Source organism: Physella acuta, unplaced genomic scaffold (assembly GCF_028476545.2).
Source record: "Physella acuta isolate Inbredline_101_S28 unplaced genomic scaffold, ASM2847654v3 ptg000146l, whole genome shotgun sequence".
NCBI classification, from domain to species: domain Eukaryota; kingdom Metazoa; phylum Mollusca; class Gastropoda; family Physidae; genus Physella; species Physella acuta.
The window spans coordinates 158,811-180,668 of NW_026731665.1; the positions used below are offsets into that span (position 1 = coordinate 158,811).

The following is a 21,858-nucleotide window of genomic DNA, read 5'->3' on the forward strand; positions in this document are numbered from 1 at the left end:
TAAAAATTGGACTCCCCCCTTGAGACGATCCTGGCTACGCCACTGTGTGTGTGTGATTTTCGAACTAAAGCTTGTAGCTATATAACCATAAAAGGATTACATAATTTGAAATTGCATTATACACCAAAAAAAAATTAAGAAACTTATTGGAAACAATTAGTATTATAAAATTTGAAATTACATATTTCCATTCGCCTCTGCGGCGCGTTAAAAGTGGCGACACTGCTCTACTATTTCTTGAGGTGTCATATAGCACGGTTAGGTGACAAATTGACAAGTCAGAGGTCACCTATTGGTCTTGTGCTCTGAACCTCGGCATCAAGTGTGATGGAATCAGTCTTAAAATCATTTTAATTAGATCAAGTCAGTATTCAGCATTAATTGTCAGCCTTTTATGGTCATCAAATCAATTTTCAGATTCAATTTTCAGCATTTTGTTGTCATCAAATCAGTATTCACATTTAATTATCAGATTTTCAGTGCGATCAAATCAGTAGTTTATCATTACTTTATATAAGCTTATTGCGATCAGACTAGAATCATCAAGCATTAATTGTCGCCTTTCAGTGAGCTCAAATCAGAACTCAGCCTTAATTGTTAGACTTTCAGTGTGATCGGGCAATGAATTATGATCGCTGGGCCTTGTTCTTTGAACTCTGTACCGTCAATGCTATGATGGCAGTCGCGGCTCCAGCGATAAAAAGAAACGTCCCCACACCTGTCGCACCTGCAGCTGTCTGAACCTGTGGTTGAAGGGAACAAAACATAGAAAGATTGATTAAAACAAGTCTTTAACCATTTTCTGATTATAGCAACTGCTTTTGTTTGATTTCAAAAGAACATAAACCTTTTTTTTATGATATTGATGATACCATTTGTTAAGTAAGAAGTTAGTTGAATTATACATATATATATATATATATATATATATATATATATATATATATATATATATATATATATATGTGTGTGTGTGTGTGTGTGTGTGTGTGTGTGTGTGTGTGTGTGTGTGTGTGTGTGTGTGTGTGTGTGTTTGTGTGCGTGTGTGTGTATGTGTGTATGTGTTTATGTATGTATGTGTGTCTGTGTGTGTGTGCGTGTGTCTGTGTGTGTGTCTGTATATGTGTATGTGTGTGTATGTCTGTGTGTGCGTTCGTGTGTGTGTATGTATGTGCTGTACAAACCTGATCGCTTTCCTTCCTGTCGTACTTGAGATTTTTGACAAAATGCTCACAGTTGTTGGTCAGCAGATGATAATCAGTCTCACCAAGCATCGATTTGGCTTTCCTCAACACCTCTTTCTCATCAAAACTCGGCCACTCACTGTACACACAGATAGAGTTACATAGTGTAAGTTTAATTCATCCAATAATGTTTCTACAGCTGAGTTTATTGTTTGCATTAATTAAAATTATCTATCAGTTGTACTTCAAGTAACAAATCTATAGAGAGGAATATATATATATATATATATATATATATATATATATATATATATATATATATATATATATATATATATATATATATATATATATATATATATATATATATATATATATATATATATATATATATATATATATATATATATATATATATATATATAAACATCATTGCACAAACATTAAAACCTTGCTCTAGTAAAGGTAGATGCAATCCATTTTAGTCCATTAAATAGAACACTAAATTCCTCTTCTGGTAATGAATAAACACCCATAACAACGAATAGTCATATTTACTCTTTGTTGGCCTTGTAAGCCCTGTCGTGGCCTGCCACAAAGAAAAAATCACCTTCTGCTACAACAGCCTTGTCCACTGGAACACTGGCCACTGATGCCACGTGACGTGACCGGATGTTGCTGGAAATGCCGTGACCGTTGTCTGGGGCCGTCAGGTGGATCACTTTACCTTTACCTGCAACAATTACATTGTACATTCAATGTACATTTTTTTAATTAAATAGTGGTAAGTCACGATACAGTTCGCTTTGAAATGTTGATTAAGTTTTCAAAACATTGGAAAGTATACATATCCCATGTCTTGCTTGTTCTACCAGAATGTGTTTATCTATAAAGTTCTGTATCTGTGAGGTGGACCAGTGATAAACATGCAGAGACTAAAAAAATGCAATTGATCGTCGTAGCGTAATATTAACAGAGTGTGATTTGGCGCCGCGGTATATATTGCGAGCACTATGCTTTTATGTTTGCATTTAAGTTTGTAATTATGTTCTACGTTATTGTTTGCGTTTAGGTTTGCGTTTGTATTTGTGTTTATGTTTGCGTTTGTGTTTACATTTGTGTTTGCTTTTATGTAAGCGGTTCTGTTTGTATTTTTTTTTTGTGTTTGCGTTTTTGTTTGCGTTTGCGCTTGTTTTTAGGTTGGGTTTAGGTTTGGTTTTGTGTTTGCGTTTGCGTTTATGTTTTGGTTGTGGTTGGTTGTGGTTTGAATTAATTCGAAAGGTAATACATTTTCTAATGCCGGGCAATGCCGGGTATATGCTGCTTGATAAATCACAAGTCACGGCCCTTTACAAATAGATTTTTCTCAGCGGCCAATGCAGGGCATAGTATGCTTAACATGATAATAGTGTCTTTAGCATAATGATTGTGTCATTTACATGATGATAGTTTGAGTGACATTTGAGATATTCGGCCTTCAAACCGACCATCAGATTGTTCATGACATAGTTGTACTGTTCTATTGATTTTTTAGTGATTTTTTTTTTCGCTGCTTAGTTGTTGCTTTTTAAAAAAAATATTGATAAAGAAATAAAAAACACAATAAAAATGTATCTAATTATTGTTGATTAACAGTATGTTCTGTCTAAAATTGAAGAGTAACGCGTTAAGACTGATCATGTAACTTTGCAGATTACCTCTTGAAGAGTACTTTTAATCTGATTCTCTCTTTCACACACATATAAACACAGACACACAGAAGCACACCCACACATAACATTTTAACTAACCATTTTTATTTTTATTTATTTTTTATTTTTTATTTTTTTCTTTTTTTTTTCTTTTTTTTTTTTTACTAACCATTACCAATAGAAATTTCTATTAAACAATTGTGTGCCATAACGATATACACTCACCGCGATTAAGCTCAACTAAAATATATAATCACAAAACAATCTTTTAAAACAGATTAAGACATTAATAACAATATTACTAAAATATTTTTTTTACATTTCATTTGCTTTATATATACACAACAAATTATATGCTGTATTATAGCTGTAGAATCATAATTACCGCAGTAAAAATTTGACATATGTACGTCTAATAGTTAGGTTTTTTTTTGTGGTTTTTGTTTTTCGGTGTGAATTATTTTGTTTCTCTCCCTTTATGACCTTTCCCCCTTAACTCACCTATATAGAGAGCGTAGTGGCTGTACCATCCACGGTCAAACTTGACGATGTCCCCAGGTTTTAAACTTCTAAAGACTGCCTCGTTGTGATCCTCTACGCTGACATTAGATCCCATGGTTAAGATTTAGATTCAATTCCTCTTGAAAAAATTTAATAGATCACAACAGCAGGCTAGTGTGTGATATCTCTTCTTTGTCGAATTTTTTTTTTACCTCTTTTCAATTATCCTGCGATGCACAATAGTATAGTAGCGACGTGAGAATGAAGTGCAGTAGCCTATTATAGTTTCCGAGGTGTAGTTAATAGTTGGAAAAACTCAGGTTATTTTTAAACCAAACGAAACTTGATGCATGCAGCGACATGCTTTACGTGGAAATTATAGGCAAACACGTTATCGGGATTTCCCGGGCAACATACACACGTTAACAATTTTTTTGTATGTATGCGGGTTTTGCTTTTAAACTAGGTTAGGGCGGTTTATTCATTTCTTTTGTGTTGTAGTACTCAGGAAATTTAAAGTTTAAGCATGAACTGGTATTACGTGGAACGTGGTCGTTTGTGATGGTCTCTCTCTTTCTCTATCTCTTTGTCTCTGTGTGTGTGTGTGTGTGTAAATATGTGCGAACTTGAGTATGTGTTAGTGAGTTTGTGTATGCGAATATGTGTATACTTTAGTATATGTGTGTACGTGAATATGTTTGTATGTGACTGTGTAAGTATCTGAAATTGTGTATGTGAATACGTGTGTACATTATGTGGCGTGAATATGTGTGCATGTGAGTGTATGATAATTTGTTTTAACGTGAATTTGTGTTTACCTTAATGTATGTGTATGTGTGTAAAAATAATATGAGAATTTGAAAGTTTGTATACGTGAATCTCTGTGTATATGTGAATACGTTGCATGTGTGTAAGAATATGATAGTTTGTGTTTACGTCGATTTGTGTGTATTCAACTAACTTAATTCATTCTCTAGGCCTCAGCTTCACCCTAAGGTAACCCAACCCCTGCCTGACCCTCCCGTAGGTAACCCAACCCCTGCCATGACCCACCCTAAGGTAACCCAACCCCTCCCTGACCCCAGCCGTCCCATGAGGGGTGGGGCGCCTTACCTGTGCATGCATTCACTCTAACGACTGGGGCAAGTACAATAAACTGGGGAACTAATTTTTGGCTATTCAGACTTGTTTTTAGTAAGGGAACGTACCATCAAACACACTAAGTACTATTCCTAATTACAGCTATTAAGACTTATCTAACCTACAATTACACAATATAATATTATGGACAAAACTACAATTAAAAATTGAAATAAACAATGAAAAAAGGTCGTTGTACATAATTTATATAATTCTTATAAATAAAATATAAAGTCAACAAATGTACATTTCAAAATGTTCTCAAGTTGTAAACCAGTTCGACTTTTACTTTCATTTCTTGAGTTGTGATCTTATTATGAAAAAAAAATCTAAACCTTTAATCAAACAATCGAGACTTAAACTTTAAAGATTTTTACTTTTTTTAAAATGAAAAATAGTAATGGTTGTGTTCTTGTATGAGTTAAGAGATTGCACGCATATAATTTTGCTTGATTGCATGTAATAAGGTAGGTTAAGGTTTATAATCAAATACAAGAGATAAACAAATGTTGTTGTTCAGACAATCGCTGACATGTAGGCCTACAACCTTGTATGTTCATATGAACAGGATTGGGTTTTCTTACGTGTTTACACCAGAATGTGACCTTGTGACGTGTTAACGACTATTTTACTGCAAGCGTCACGTGTTACCGTCTCAACAGTTAACAGTTTTACCTGAACATCAGCTTGACTAAAACGTTGGACATTTTGAAATTATCGGAAAATCCCGGAAATGAAGGTGGCAGGTTAAAGCGGGACTTCCCCGTCAGCAGCGACATGTAATCAGTGGGTCTACATCAGTATTTGTAAATTGTAACAATCAAGGTTGCCTTCACCCACATCTCAGTCTTTATTATTATTATTATTATTTGGTTAGGGTAACTAAAACTAAGTGAATAAACAATTCTTTCGCTGGACATCTGACTGTCTGTTGGACTATCCCATATAATCCCCTCCCCACCGTATCACCCAATCCCTTAATCCGACCTTCCTCAACTTACTAATTACCTGTTATGTCAAATAATTAATTAAATAATTAATTTATAATTAATATTTACCTAATTTACTCAATTATTGCAGTGTTAAATTGAAATCAATCGACGTTAAAAAAAAACAACAGCCCTGAAAAGAAGTTTTTATCTTACAACACCAACACCCTAGGGGTCGTCCCTCAATGACGTCACACTCGTAGGGTGGGGGTCAGTAATCTTGTGACGGTGTGTGATGAGGGGGAGGGGTGGGTTCAGATGGTGTGACGTCACTTTTTTACATTATAAGAAAGCAATGTTAGAAAACGAGGGGGGGGGGGTCTGGCTTTTTGTGACGACGTGTGACAGAGGGGATGGGGGGGGGGGGGAGGTAAAAATCGTCATATAAAGCGTGAAGTCATTTATGGATGACCCCTATCTGCTTCTTATTCTTCACCCAATTATCTAATTAATTAAAATGTCAACACCTTTATCGTTAAAATTCATTAAGTACCTATTTTAAAATGAATACAATGTCAAAATTAGATTTCATATTTTTTCTCTTTAAAAAAAAAAACATGACCGAAGAAAACTTATCCTGCTTGCTGAATGCTATAACAAACATTTTACAATTTATTTTTCACTCATTATCGTAGGCGGACGGTTTACACTTTATGAGGAATCCATTGAGCAAAACAATGTTTTTGTCTGTAGGTTTGATTGTGTGTCTGTATATGAAGATGGGTAAAGGAGCTTTAGTGTGGTGGTGTGAAAATACTGTCTTATGAGATTGGGGGAGGGGGGTTCTTTGAAAGAAGCGGATGTAAAGTTATCGAACCTTAAAGGAGTAAAATACACAGGTTCCGTGTAAGATTTTTAGATATTGGATTCATTCTGTGATATGTTTTAATCATCTTCAATCCAAACAAAACATCTGAAACATGGACGTAATTTTTTTCTGTTATAAGTAACAAACTCAAGACATGACGTGCAAAAACATTAGTTTCAGATTTATTGCCGGGTAGGCAAATGGAGCGTGACAATTAGTATAGTGAGAATAATTACAACTCGGCTAGGGAACTAGTCATTTAACTACTGTTTCTTGATTGCTTGCATCACACCTGTGACAACAGCAGCACCAACAGCAGCCAATGCCCCCAGTAACCCAGTCGTCACACTTATACCTTCGTTCACCTGTGTGATAGGGACGAGTTAGTATATTTATGTTAGGACAAATTTGTTTAGACATCGTATTTCTTGTGTATAAGGTATAATTCAAATACTTCTTTAGGTTTATGTATCGCTTCATTAATCGAATTTAAGAGTTAAAATTTAAAATGTATATATTTCAACCTCATTTTTAGACAATCTAAAGAAAAGTGATGAAAGTTAATAAAGTTTGATATAGGGTTCTAGCTAATTCATTAAAATATATTTATAGTTAAAATATATATATATATATACATATATATATATATATATATATATATATATATATATATATATATATATATATATATATATATATATATATATATATAGGTGTAGTTACTAAATAGGGCATATTCATCAACCTACCTGATCACTCTGTTTTCTTCCATACTTCACCTCATTAACAAAATGTTCACAATTACGTGTGAGTAGATTATATTTTGTTTCTCCTAGACTCTGCTTAGCTTTTTTCAGAACTGTCTCAAGATCAAAGCTGTTCCATTCCCTGTGGTACCAAGTAAATAAATATATACGGTAAATATAGGTATATTTAATAATGTATCTAGATAAAACATATAATATCGTTATCGAGTCTGTTATAGATATGTAGGAAATGAATTGTAGTAGATTTTTAAAACATGTACTATCAAAATGGAAGTAGCAAAAGAAAAAAACGATCTATTTGAATTTTGTATTTTGTACGAGTGTATCTAGTTGATAGTTATACCATGCATGTACAGTGATTTCGTATGCATTTGTTATTGTCTTTTATTGCTCAACATACTAATTCGTCTTAATTGTCAATTCGTTACGGTGCTTTTACACTGCTTTTATTAACTGAAATCTAAAATACGCAAAATATTTTATTATAATTTTAATTATATTAATTTTTTTTTAATTGATCCCGTTTTAAAATAATTAGCTTTCTATGTTTTACTTTGCGTTTGAGTATATTAAATGTAATATTCTAAGTATGAAACCCATAATGTGAATGCCATGTAAAGAAAAATTTACTCTTTGTTGGCCTTGTAAGCTTTGTTGCCATTAGCCACCTCAAAAAAATCTTCCTCTGCGACCAGAGCCTTGTCCACTGGAACACTGGCCATAGATGCCACATTCCGTGAGTGGATGCTGCCGGACACACCTGGACAGTTGTCTGGAGCCGTCAGGTGGATCACCTTACCGTTACCTGAGTGATCAGGAACACGCCAGGTTAGGGTGACGACAGAAGATTGACATGAGCAAGTATCGAATAGCTTTTCACCTCTCTTTATCTTTATCTTGAGTATGTAATAATTGATAGCCTTGTCGCGGAGATATAATTCAAAGTCTCATGATTTTCATAGATAATATAAAGTAAACTGATTGATGAAAGTAAAATTAGAACAGTTTAAAATAACGGAATAGAACTCGTGTTTAGTAAAGGGGGACAACCCGAGAAATGACGAACACAGGACAAGCCAAAATGATTTAGGAAAATAAACAATTTTCACTTTCTCGTATATACGAAGTATAGAGAAAGTCTTGTAATCGTCCAAAAAAATCGATTTTTTTTTAGAAATCTCGACGTTTTACACCTCCCTGAGTCGGAAAAACATAGTTTTGCAATTTTGTCCGTATGTCTGTGTGTGTGTGTCTCTGTGTGTGTGAGTGTGTGTAAACACGATAACTTGAGTATCGTTACAGCTAGGTTATTGAAATTTCATATATAAGTGTTATATCAAAATCATAAATTTGTGTCAACTTTTGAGCAATTTCCGGTAACCGGATGTGGAACTTTTTCTACCTTGAAATTTTTAAAAACCTATAACTTTAGTACACTATCAGATAGATAAATTAAATTTCACATGTAAGTAAAAGATCTAATTTTCTGCCTTCTGTCAAATTTTGAGTTATTTCTGTTGAACGGATCTAGTAGTTTTTGCTATTTCCGATTTCTCAAAAAAAATGCATTTGAATTTATAAAGTACTAATAATATTCTGCACTATTATGCACATTTTATTTGGCGTTCAATTGGTGTGCAATTCTTGTTTCTACGAGATTTTATTCTATTTTAAAAAGTTAAGTATTTAAAATGGATTAATAATCATGTCTATATCTATATCCCGAATAGCCATCCCCTATTGTTTCATATAAGAATATTTAGGGGAGAGCACTCCCGGTTTATTCTTTTTATTGATATTAATATAAAGCTTAAAGTGAAAAGTAAAGTATAACTTTCTTTAAAATATACGTAAACCTTTTCTTGCATATTTATTCATAATCGAGAAATAGTAGACCTATACACGCTTCAAGATGCAAATACCGGGATTCAAACAATGTTTTACTGAGTAAATACTAACAGAGCATCCAACTTACAACCATAGACTAAAGATGCAACATACCGATGTAAAGAGCGAAGTGAAAATACACTCCCCGGTGAAACTTGACGATATCGCCTGGCTTAAGACTTGCCAGAAGTCTCTCATTGTGTTGCTTAACAAATGATTCGTCCGAGGTTGAGTTGTAATATGTGGCCATTGAACTACTTACACTTAAACTCTCGCTGTTACTGCAGCAGTTCCCTCGCTGGTCTCTACATGTGAATACCATATCTTGCTGCACTGATATATCTATAACTAAATTTGGTGCACTCAAACAATGTTATCTTTCTCTGACGTCACTGGCGAAGGCGTGTCAGTCTGTCAATCAATATTTAAAAAAAAAAAAACTAGACTGTTTGGTGTAAACTTTATATAATGAACAGCAGTTTAGAAACATTTTGGAAGATCCTTTATAATAAGGCGTCCTTTTTAAATGTTATGATGTTAAAGACTTGACTACCTACTCTACCTCAAGTTCTCCTAAATTTAGCAAGTCAAAAGAAGTCTAATTAAAATTTCTTTTATGTGTATGTTGCCTCCCGCATAAAGAATGCCTTTTCGTTGTATTGCAAAATAAGGGAATACTTTCTGTCAACTCCTTCACTAATCTCACATGTGTAAGATGTACTTAAACACGCCCCTGTCTTCCAATAGTCCATACGACTGCCGCATCTATTGCAATCTGCTGATTGGGATTCGTGGAATCTGATAGAGAAAGCCTTGAGGGGGGGGGGGGGGGGTCGGGCAAATTGAAAGTTTGTCCCCGGGAAGGGTCGCTACGCCTCTGAGGGTGACTCCATTAAGTGCCGCACCGGGTGACACCCGACCTCGCTACAACACTGCCTCCAACACAATTAAGTATACGTGTTAACTTGTTATGCGCCATATGGGCCATTCACTCAGATTTCAGCCTGCTTTTCTTTTTGGATTTGCTGCTATGGGGCCGTCCATAAATGATGTCACACGTAATTTTGTGACGGTGTGTTGTGACCTACTTAGGTCTTATTTTTTTTTATAATTTAGTTTTTTGTTTATGTAATCGACCTTGGGAGAGTTGTACAATCACTAGTACTTTTCCGTCACGTCATGTGATGAGATTTTAATTGGTTATTTCGAACTTTAGTAAAATCCCAACCAATAGTCTTATGACTTTTGAGTGAGCTCCCCTTGTTCCTCTCTGATTTAAAAACCCTGAAGGCAAAGGCTCGAGGCAGCCTTTTATGAGACATCTTGCGAGAGAGTGCCATGTGTGTGACGCCATTTTCTGTTACATAGTTTGTAGCGGCAATTATTCCCCTATTATTGGTGTTTCTAGTGCCATTCAGTGTTTTCGGTATTTTTCCTTAAGCTGTGTTCATTATCCAATACCATATCTGTGATATTTGTAATCTAGACTAGTGATTTTTTAGCAACAGTAAGTTGTGTTTTGGTTTATTATTTACCCTTAGATTATACATTATTTTGTACAGTCCTAGTGTCACTTTTATTCCTGTACTCATATTAAACGGTTGTTGACGGATTAAAGGTGTTGTGAGTCACATCAGTTCAGCGTGTTTATACCACTAGATCTTATTCTCGAGCCCACGTTGAAATTTGTTTTTTTCTGACCCTCTTTAGTAGACATCTGTCATTAGCCATTCCAAAACGAACTCGGGGCGTTCGCTAGCTCTGCGACTGACAGAAAAGCGATCGTAATAGTGTGATGAGGGGGAGGGGGAAGGGAGTTTCAGATGGTGCGACGTCACACTTTTGCATTATAAAAATGCAATGTTGGAAAACAAATTGTTGACGTTATTTCGCGGTTTTGAAAACTGTTTTAATAAATTATAACATGAATTGATCAAAATACTCTATTTTGACAAAGTTCGGACAAGATTTTTTTTAAAAATATCGATGTTTAAAAAAAAAATTCAACTGCAATTTTGAGGGGGTTGTAGGCTGAGGTTTGACGTCATTTTAGGGGGGGGGGTATCTAGAATTTTGCGTATTAAAGGAAAGAAAAGCAGGCTGAAATCGGCGCCATTGGGTGCATAAAATGTTGACACGTAATACTTAATTGTGTTAGAGGGAATCCCTTTCGACTTTACACGTAATAATAATAATAAAAAGAAGAATATAGTTGTCATTTAATATGTTTAAGTGATTATATATAAAAATTTGTGTACGTAAATAAAGTATGAGTGAATATGTTTGTATGTGAATGTGCTTGTACTTATAAATGTGTGTATGTAGATTGTGTATACATGAATAGTTTTTACGTAGTTGTATGTGTACGCGAATACGTATGCCATATAACATGAATGCTCTAGAATACACGAGTAGCGTCTGGTTTAATCACACAAACGTAGATTTTGTTACATGTTGTGACGTGTTTACGACTATCCTACTGCACGTGACACTTCATTGTGTCACAAATTCAAGACTCTAATCTCGTTATCATATTTAGTCAAAAAAAGTGGAAAGCACATGAAAATTAGGTGGCAGGGTAGTGAGGAAATTCCCAGACAGTAAGCAAACAAACATGTTTCAGCGAAACAAAAACAAAAAACAGCGAGAAAAAAAAATAACCACGTCTACCTTGATCTACATTCATGTCTTCTTTTTATATATTTTAAAGCAAAATACAGCAACTACAAAATAACTGTATAATAGTATATAAATATAATACTAGCTGTTAAATGAACTAAACATAAGAGAAGAACGAAACTTGACTCTTATTTTTTTTTTTTTTTTTAAATATAAACAAGTACATCAACATCGTCAATTAGCAATTTAAAACACCTTGTTTGAAAAAAAAATGGATGGGAAAAATGTCGATTATCTTATTTTACGTTTAAAATAAAACACTTCAATTTTTACTTTCTCGTATATACGAAGTCTTGTAATCGTGTTAAAAAATAATCGAGATTTTTGTAATCTCGACATTTTACACCTCCCATAGTTGGAAATACATAGTTTTGCATTCTTGTCCGTATGTCCGTGTGTGTGTATATATGTGTGTGAGTTTGTGTGTGTCTGTAAACACGATAACTTGAGTACCGCTACAGCTAGGCTGATGAAATTTCATACATAAGTATTATATCAAAAAGTCGTAGATCCGTTTCAACTTTTGAGCGATTTCCGATAACGGGAAGTGGTACTTTTTCTACTTTTAATTTTTCAAAAGCCTATAACTTGAATACTATTTCAGATAGATAATGAACTTTCACATGTAAGTAAAACATCTAATTTTCTGCCTTCTATCAAATTTTGAGTAATTTCCGTTGAACAGAAGTAGTAATTTACGCTATTTCCATATTCACAAAAAACGCATGTGAATTTAAAAGTACTAATAATATTCCGCACCATTATACACATTTAGTTTGGCGTTCACTTGGTGCGGAATTCTTTTTTCTACGAGACTCTATTCTTTTCTAAACAGAATCGAGTCAGAACAATTACACCGTAAGTAGAGAATTTATATATGTTGTTTAGTTTTTGCTGATTGTTTGTTATTATATTGCCTGTTATTTTAGTCACTGTTTCTTGATTGCCTGTTATACACCATCACACCAGCGACAACAGCAGCACCAACAGCAGCCAATGTTGCCAGTAGCCCGCCCGTCAAACCTAGACCTGCGTTTACCTGAGGAACAGAAAGTCATTACCGTGTTATTTTAGTTAGTGCCGATTTGTTCAACGATAGCATATCGCGGGCCCTCAACAAAATATTAACAAACTTATAATTAATTGTCACTGCACGTTCTATACGTTGAAACTACACACTACACATTGTTTTAACGGTACACGGACTTTTGAAAATAGCTGGTTGCAGAGGCGTAGCGAATTGGGGGGGGGGGGGGTAGATATGTCCCCGGGCGCCGACTCTAGAGGTGCCAAAATGGTTTGGAAAAAAATTAAACGCTCATTTTATCTGCAGTTTTGAATTAAAAACATTTTAAAATATATGGGGGTGGGGGCGCCAAATTGATAGTTTGTCACCGGGCACCGGGAGAGGTCGCTACGCCTCTGGGTGGTTGGACGGGGCTTTGATCACAGGTGTTTTGTTATAGATCGTTAAGCTTATCTTAACAAAGGATAAAAATCGGCGTAGTTATTGATTTCTCGTATACAGAGTATAGAAGAAGTATTGTAATTGGGCACAAAAATCACATGAAATTGTATGTATGTAAACTACTGTATTAACCTACCTGATCACTTTGTTTTTTTCCATACTTCAGCTCATTAACAAAATGTTCACAGTTATATGTGAGTATATTATATTCTGTTTCTCCCAGACTCTGCTTAGCTTTTCTCAGAACTGTCTTCAGATCAAAACTGGGCCACTCACTGTGGAACCAAAAAAACAAGTTATTTAAAAAGTCTAGTGACAATTTCCTTATGTTATCCATAACAATTTTAAATCGAAATAAATCATAGCTCCTCCTCCTTCGCCTGCGTCTCGCGCAGTTCGCTGCTAAGCCAGCCAGGTCACATGATTTACCATCCTTTCTTTCGCCTTCCACTGCCTTCTTTGTTATATAGTACTGTAATGTATTATGTATAATGTAATTTTAAATAATGCTGACGTGTAGGGGGTGTTTAGTTGTCGCGCTTTTAAAAAAAAAATGTGACCGAACGAAAGGATATTTTTGAAAACTTTCTTCGGCAATATTGTTCTAAATTATGGCAGGAATTGATTGGTAAATGTTTCAAGTCGCTAAGTGGTCTGGTTGCCGAGATATAAAACAAAAACTGCATTTTTTCGAGTTTTATTGGCTTTTCCGGGAAATCCAGGAAGGAAACCCGGGAATTTTTTTGGCCTATGTTCATCCTCGGAACTTGCTTAACATATTTGCTTTTGGAACTAGTCCTCGATATTGCTTCGTTGAGGAGGAGATACGACTTAAAGACGACTTAATGCTGCGGACACACATCCATACATCCATCCATTCCCAGAAATGACGAGTTAATAAACGCAATTCTCCAGAATGGAAATTGCGCTAAAAAATAATAACTATATGCGCTAAATTTACGTATATTCAATTTTTCTCTATCAACTGTAAAGTACAGTTTCGAACAATGTGATGCAGATGAAGTAGAATTCAACTATTACAGTAATTTCGGTCGTGTTTTGCACATGCCATTAATCCAAACTCAAAACTTTCGGATTAGCAGTACAGGGCTTGTCCTTTATTTATCTATGTACAACTTGCTTTATCCTAATCGTATCTTTAGGGTCAGAGGCGTAGCGATGCGGGAGGGGGGGGGAGGGGCGTGTGTGCGAACGCACCAGGTGACACTATTTAGGGGGGGGGTGACACTAAGGCAAAAGGTAGTAAATTTATAGAGAAAAATGATAATTCCACTTACTTTAGTGATTAATTGTAGTGTTAAATAGTCTTTTAAGTGGTGCAAATCGAAAGTCTGAGGGGTAGGGGTGCAAATCGAAAATTGAAAGTTTGTCCCCGACCTCACTACGCCACTGTTTAGCGTAGAGCAGGGGTCGGCAACCTGCGGCTCGCGAGTCGCATGCGGCTCTTTTGATGTCAAGATGCAGCTCTTCAGCTCCATGCACAGATATTAATAATAATATTATTTCGTTTTCAAAACTCATAAAAATATTATACTGTAAAGAAAAACACCTTTAAACAGGATAAAAACACTCTTCGGAGAACAATGCGAATAGGTGGGGTAGAGAGCATACCGACAGCTGACAGTCGCTTCGGCACCAGCCCCAGCCCCAAAATCGTGCTTTAGCCAGCCCCGTTGCATACAATTCCTTGCTTGCCACTGCCCAATTGCCGACTCAGAATGCATTCCTCTACCTGTCAGTATGCATTAAATTGAACTGAGTGACGAAGTATTTTAGTTATTAAGTTGAGCCAGGTACTGGACTGTGGGGTACGAGTAGGGTGGAAGATAAGCCCAATGAGAACCGAAGGACAGAAGCGACCGATACAGTAATTACACCGATACCCAAACCAGTTAGTTGGAGTTTGTCGTGTTTAGCGCTGCCTGGTTATGAGAGACATCTCCTGGGCCAGTGGTGTCGGTAAAGAAAGAAAAAAAAAGTTATTGTCTCTTAAAGTGGATTGGGATAGTCGTATAGTTATATTATAGTTATATTATTTGATTACTAATTTTATCACAGCAGAGCTAGCTAAAGCAGTTTTTGTGTGAAACATTTGGATGTTTTTATATGAATCAATATTAGTTCATATTTAACGCTTATTTCAAATCAAATTTATTTACCTAATCCTTATCAAATATCAAAATATTAAAAAAAAAAGTTAGTGGCTTTTAAAAACTGGAAAATTTTGTAAATTGTCTCAAAAGGTTGCCGACCCCTGGTGTAGAGGTATGTAGGACTTGGGACGTTACACGTTTCGTAGTCGATTTTTAAAATTCCTTATCAAAGTGGAAGTATTAAGGCTCGAAAATGAGATGTTAATGCTGGCTAAATTAAAGATACATTCTGATTACTGTGTGTCTAGCTGCTTGACGGCGGTGGTACGTAACCAATGTAGATTCAGTGATTCCAAATGCACATATGGTTGCATTTTCTGTTGATTATCATACTGATTGGTCTTACAAACAGTTAGGCTCCAGGGAAAAATATATGGTTTTTATTAAAAAGGCGTTTTAATTTATTCGTGTGTATCTATGTTAGGGTACTTAAGACAAGATATTTGCATGCATCAGAAAGTGTAACAAAAATATGGTTGCCATGGCAACGGCGGCTTCTTGAAAAAAAAACACCCTTCCTAGAGGTCTTAAGGCTCTAAAGTAATATATATATATATATATATATATATATATATATATATATATATATATATATATATATATATATATTGTTCATACAGTGGGGACGGCGTGGTCAGGTCGGTTGTCAAGGTTGCTAATCCAAAACGTCTCGAGTTTGAACCCCCGGACAGATGAGGCTCTTCTAAAGAGAGACAGAATAAAAAATCTACTGCCTCTTAGTTTGTGGCTGAAATCGGAGTCGACGGCCTAATATGATGTATAACCAATTTCTAACACTAAAATTAACAATGAAGAAAAAAATCATACAATCATTGACCCTTCTAACTTACTAACTATAATAGAGTCAGTTGGCTAGGTTTTGTAATAGTAATATTTTTTTTCATATTTTCAAAATTTGGTATGATGAAATACCATTAGAGTTATATTTGTTAAATTAAATTTTATCAAATATTTTGTAAATTAAAAAAAAATCTGGAGTTTTATTTATAGATGTTTTATTTTTCCGAAACCTAATTCGTTACTTTGTTGACGAAAGAATTATTATATTATTTAATTTGCTTTACAGATGCCAAAAAAAAGTGTAGTATTTAATTAGCAAATATTGGATCTTATTTTAAAATAATTACTTTTGTGTTTGAATATAATAAATGAAATATTCTAAATATAAAACCCATAAGTGTGTTAGTAGGGGAGAAGGATCAACTATACTTATTTACTCTTTGTTGGCCTTGTAAGCTATGTTGCCGTAATAGGAGAGAAGGATCAACTATACTTATTTACTCTTTGTTGGCCTTGTAAGCTATGTTGCCGTAATAGGAGAGAAGGATCAACTATACTTATTTACTCTTTGTTGGCCTTGCAAGCTTTGTTGCCGTCTGCCACTTCAAAAAAATCTTCCTCTGCGACCAGAGCCTTGTCCACTGGAACACTGGCCAGAGATGCCACGTGACGTGGGTGGATGCTGCCGGACACACCTGGACAGTTGTCTGGAGCCGTCAGGTGGATCACCTTACCTTTACCTGAGGGATCAGGAACACGCCAGGTTAGGGTGACGACAGAAGATTGCGAATAGCTTGTCACCTCTCTTTATCTTGAGTATGTAATAATCGATAGCCTTGTTGCCGAGAAATAATTAAAGCCTTATTGTAATGATTTCCAGGAGGATTAAGTTAAAGTGGGGCATATGGACTCCCATAGATAATATAAGGTAAACTGATTGGTAAAAGTAAAATTAGAAGAGACAGTTTGAAATAACCTTTCAATTTAACAATCCACTGTCAATCTGTATAGAACTCGTGTTTAGTCAAGGGAAACGACCCATAAATGACGAACACAGGACAAGCCAAAAAGATTAATGAGAAGAAACAATAAAAATGTCTCTTAGATTTAAAAATGTGTGGATTGTTTATATTTTTATATTTTATTTTATATTATTTTCTGCCTGCCATTCGACTTAGCTGCATATATAGATATAAAGCATAAAGAGGAAAGTAAAGTTAAACTTTCTTTAAAATATACGAAAACCTTTTTTGCATATGTATTCATAATCGAGAGATATTAGTCATATAATGCTTCAAGTTTCAAACAATGTTTTACTGAGTAAATGCTAATAGAGCATCCAACTTACAACCATAGACTAAAGATGCAACATACCGATGTAAAGAGCGAAGTGAAAATACACTCCCCGGTTAAACTTGACGATATCTCCTGGCTTTAGACTAAACAGAAGTTTCTTATTGTGTTCTTTAACAATTTCGTTCCAGGTCGAGTTGGAATATGTGGCCATTGAACTACTTACACTCGCTGTTACTGAAACAGTTCCCTCGCTGGTCTCAATGTGTGGTTACTGTAACTTGCTGCGCTTTTATATCTACAGCTAAATCTAGTGCACTTAATTAAACAATCTTATCTTTCTTAGACGTCACTGGCGAAGGCGTGTCAGTCTGTCAATCAATATTTAAAAAAACAAACAAGACATTTGGTGTAAACTGCATATTATGAACTGCAGTTTAGATACATTTTGGAAGATTCTTTATAATAAGGCATCCATTTATAATCTAAATCTATAATAGGCCACGTTCGCACTTCTCTCTCTCTCTCTCTCTGTCTGTCCGCAAAATATTTTCGCCGGACATCACATCAGAATCTACAGCGATATATCGAGAACTTTTTACGGATTTTTGTTGAAAATAATATGTTAGATCTTTTAAATGTATAACCACAATTTTATTTAAAGAAGAAAAATAAAAAATAAAGGCGTATTCGGATATAGAGAAACAGTATTATTTATGCAACCGGAAAAGTGTATAGACTTGAGACAAGAACGCATTTAACAATGACGTCGCTTATTCTTTACACTTAAACACTAAAACAAGAGCACGAAACTGATGACGTCATCTTCCGAGTTTAGAATTTTAAAAAATGAACTATTTCATTCAAATATGATTTAGAGCTATGTACGCTATGAAATGTAGACTACACAATACGATATTCTCGGCCTAAACTTAAAAAAAAATATTTTATCCATTTGGATTCTAGATCTAGAGATTCTAGATCTAGACTAGATCTAAATCTACGCAAAAAACTACACTTAGACGCTACGTCGCTAAGATCTATTCTAGATCTAGATTTAGACTCTATCTACTGTAGAATCTATTCCAAAAATAAATTTCTATAATAAACTTTTTCAGAACTTAAATATTTTATAGAAATCTGTGTTTGTTTAGCAATGAAACTGGCTAATTTTGGGTAAAAAAAATAATTTGAAAAAATAGGCATATTCGTGTAAGTTATTTTTTAAACACTTCTTTTATTCTCCATATTTTAAAAGGTACCTAATTAGCTGAGATGGTAGTGTACTTGATACCAGACAAGTGGTGCTGGATCGAGACACACCAAGTCAAACCTAATTATTTTTTTTTTAATATGTGAATCTTCCTATTTTAGACTATAAAGAAAGGAACTACTTTGGAAATCTTTGTTTATCTATGCAATTTGCTAATCTCTATAATACATGAAGCAAAGTTGTTGGGTGCCCGACATCGGGCACTTCCCGGCGCCGCAGGCGCTTCAAATTTGGCAGGATTTTGCCTTGGGGCGACAGAACACGGGGGCCGGTGCCGGTTGGCCTAAAGGTCTACGATGAGGGGGTCAAAACAGACCTCGACTGACCGGCGCCTTTTATGAGCTATAAATCGAAAAAAATTTGTCCACGTAGGAACCTCTTCATAACTCCTGAGGTCGTAGACCGACCCTCGGGCGAATTAATTAAGCATTCAAATTCTCAATGTTTTTGAAAGCCTAAGCGAAGCTGGGCAGCATGCCTAGTGTAATTATAAAAGACTCGACTACCACTCTCCTTCAAGCAATCCCCCCACCGACCCCCCCCCACCCCCCCACCCCCTCCCCGCGTCTCAAATTAGCAAGTCAACCGAAGTTTAATTAACGTTTTTTTTTTTTCTGTGTATGTTGTCTCCTGCATAAAGTATTTAGTGAGCCTTTTCGTGGTTTATCATTATGCAAAGTAAGGGAATTCTTTCTCTCAACCCCTTCAACAATCTCACATGTGTACGATGGTCTGAGACACGCCTCTGTCTTCAATGTGTCCACACGACTGTTCAAACATGCTGAGTAGGATTCGTGGAATCTGATAGGGAAAACCCGATTCTGCCTTACGTTTTAACAATTATTTTGAAACCAATCTTAAGTAATACAATTATCTTGACGAAGTAAGTTAAACAGATGTTGTCAAAAAGATCTTTCAAAATGTTTTACATTTACCTTCCTAACTTTTTTCAACGCGTCCAAATGCTTTTATGAATTCAAATAGTTCTCATGTGTATAATTGAATTAAGATGTAGACTATTTTGTTTGTGTGATGCTTAAGTTTCATGTTTTGCTAAAACAATTTATTCCATCACCATCGCTTGCTTTCGACAACTTAAACAGTTATCACATAGGGGCGCGAATATAAACAGATTTACCCTCGCTAAGTGTTTATGGTCTTTAAATAGGACTACATCACACATTAGATATTGACCAATGAGATTTATCAATCTGGAGGTTTTCCTGTCACGTGTCTTCTGTTTTTATCTCAAACTGTTTTAGTTGTAAGAAGCACCAGAGAAATACATACGCCAACACTATGCAGGCTATCACCCTTTTCAAATATTATTTGGAATTCAAAACATTGGGTCGACTGCAAAGGAAAGTAATTTGGTTACTTGTTAAAATATTTCGCGTTATACAGTTGTTGGAACAGTTTCTTGGAGTGAAATTTGTCTTATTTTTTAAATGATCATTCTAAATCAGTAGCGTACGCAGGGGGGGGGGAGCAGGGGAGCAGCCGCTCCCCCTCTGGCCATTTTCAGCAAAGTCGCGCCTTTTTGGAAACTTTTTTACTCAGTTTTAAACAATGATTTTTGTTAAACAATTATTTTTGGTCGGCACATCTATGTAAATCACAAGATTTCTTTTCATGCAGCAATTAAGCAAAATTGTACTAGTCTAGTAGCGTCTACGTTTACAACGCGTATTAACAGCTGTATCAAGTTAGTCATTCTATAAATAACCATTACGATGCATTGCAATTTTAAAAAGCCTCTACGGGTAGTACCACATGGCAAGAGGGGTGCTAAGTTTAAGGCAACTGTATAATGTATTTGCTTAAGAATAATTGATCTAGAAAATATTATACATAAATCTTCACACATAATTACTTTATATATACAGTTTTAATCGTGTAATTAATTTTTAAAAATTACAATACAGACACAAATACAACTAATGTGGCACATCTATTTAAATTTACTTATGGGCAAACTGCGTAGTGGTGGGGAAATTTTTACAAGGACAACAACGTCATCACAATGAAGTAGTAGTATTATGACAGTTTGGGCGATATTGATTACGATTACAAATTATATTAAACAGTTAAAAAAAAACCCTCCCCCCCCCATGGACCCCTCTGTAAAAAAAATTGTCATAATACCACTGCTACTTATTGAAATCTATTTCTGAATCAGTATATATGTGTAATTGAATATGTATGTTTAGAACAGTCATCTAAAAACTGACGCTATGTTCACTCTGAGTTGGTTATCCCACCCACACCACCCCCCACCCCACACACACACACACACACACCTCACCATTAATGTCACACCTAGGTATACACTGGTTTGGATAATACACCTAAAGTGACCGGACAGTTGTGAATGAAGTTGAACCCACCTCCCCCCCAACCCACCCCGAACTGATCTCTTAAGTACATTTGGGAAAACGCGTAACGATGTACCAAATTACCATGCCGCCAGAATCCTAGCTTTTGAAACAGGTAAAACTCTGTGAATATTGTTTTTGCAATTACCAGTAAAAAGGTGTGTGATCAATACAGTGATCTAACCCATACCTGATCACTATGTTAAAAAATGATCTTTCAAGAACACAAAAAGCAGTAGCTAATTAAAAGATGTATGATCTGAACTAAAAGACTGATATTTTAGTTAAATGTAAGCTATTATTCCGAATGTTTTTCTATTGTATTCTAAAGCGTGTTTTTATACCGACTCTCATTTAAAAAACTGTCATTATGCTGTAATACTTTAGCATTTATGATGACGATATATTTAATTCTGATTGTAGACAAAAAAAATTGTAAACACGAATATTGTTAAACAATATATATATATATATATATATATATATATATATATATATATATATATATATATATATATATATATATAATGCACGTATATAGAACGTGTTAAAAATTCGGCGCCTTTTTTAGGTCATTTCGCTCCCCCTACAACGAAAACCTGGATACGCCTCTGTTCTAATTGTCAAGTTTAATTTATTTTTTTTAGATAGATCATGCCACTGCTCAACACTAGGAGTTATTTTAAACTTAAAACTACAACATTAATCGAGCCTGTTGAAAAGTATTAGAGAAACCATCACACACTAATGTCATTAGATTCTTTATGTAATAAGCAATGTGTTTTAGAATGTAAATTTCAAATCGCTATACATTTCATTTACAACCTA

At 35.0% G+C, this 21,858-nt stretch overlaps 3 protein-coding genes across 4 annotated transcripts; all 3 read right to left on the reverse strand.

Moving 5' to 3' along the window:
- Window positions 1-219: 219 nt before the first annotated feature.
- LOC131935508 (phospholipase A and acyltransferase 3-like) lies at window positions 220-3,609 on the reverse strand. Its single transcript, XM_059291920.1, has 4 exons — window positions 3,377-3,609; window positions 1,743-1,917; window positions 1,185-1,323; window positions 220-743 (listed from the first exon to the last, which is right to left on the reverse strand). Exons 1-4 carry the CDS (start codon window positions 3,489-3,491, stop codon window positions 627-629), a joined length of 546 nt encoding a protein of 181 aa, XP_059147903.1. The 5' UTR covers window positions 3,492-3,609; the 3' UTR covers window positions 220-626.
- A 2,915-nt stretch (window positions 3,610-6,524) lies between these two features.
- Window positions 6,525-9,298, reverse strand: LOC131935486 (phospholipase A and acyltransferase 3). 2 transcript variants are annotated; one of them, XM_059291884.1, is made up of 4 exons: window positions 9,230-9,298; window positions 7,711-7,885; window positions 7,063-7,201; window positions 6,525-6,678 (listed from the first exon to the last, which is right to left on the reverse strand). In XM_059291884.1, exons 2-4 carry the CDS (start codon window positions 7,800-7,802, stop codon window positions 6,577-6,579), a joined length of 333 nt encoding a protein of 110 aa, XP_059147867.1. In that variant the 5' UTR covers window positions 7,803-7,885; window positions 9,230-9,298; the 3' UTR covers window positions 6,525-6,576. The 2 variants fall into 2 exon arrangements, with proteins under 2 accessions (XP_059147867.1, XP_059147866.1); XM_059291883.1 differs by having other exon boundaries at window positions 9,082-9,290.
- Window positions 9,299-11,824: 2,526 nt separating this feature from the next.
- LOC131935487 (phospholipase A and acyltransferase 3) lies at window positions 11,825-17,638 on the reverse strand. Its single transcript, XM_059291885.1, has 4 exons — window positions 17,464-17,638; window positions 16,655-16,829; window positions 13,251-13,389; window positions 11,825-12,685 (listed from the first exon to the last, which is right to left on the reverse strand). Exons 1-4 carry the CDS (start codon window positions 17,594-17,596, stop codon window positions 12,572-12,574), a joined length of 561 nt encoding a protein of 186 aa, XP_059147868.1. The 5' UTR covers window positions 17,597-17,638; the 3' UTR covers window positions 11,825-12,571.
- Between the last annotated feature and the right edge of the window lie 4,220 nt (window positions 17,639-21,858).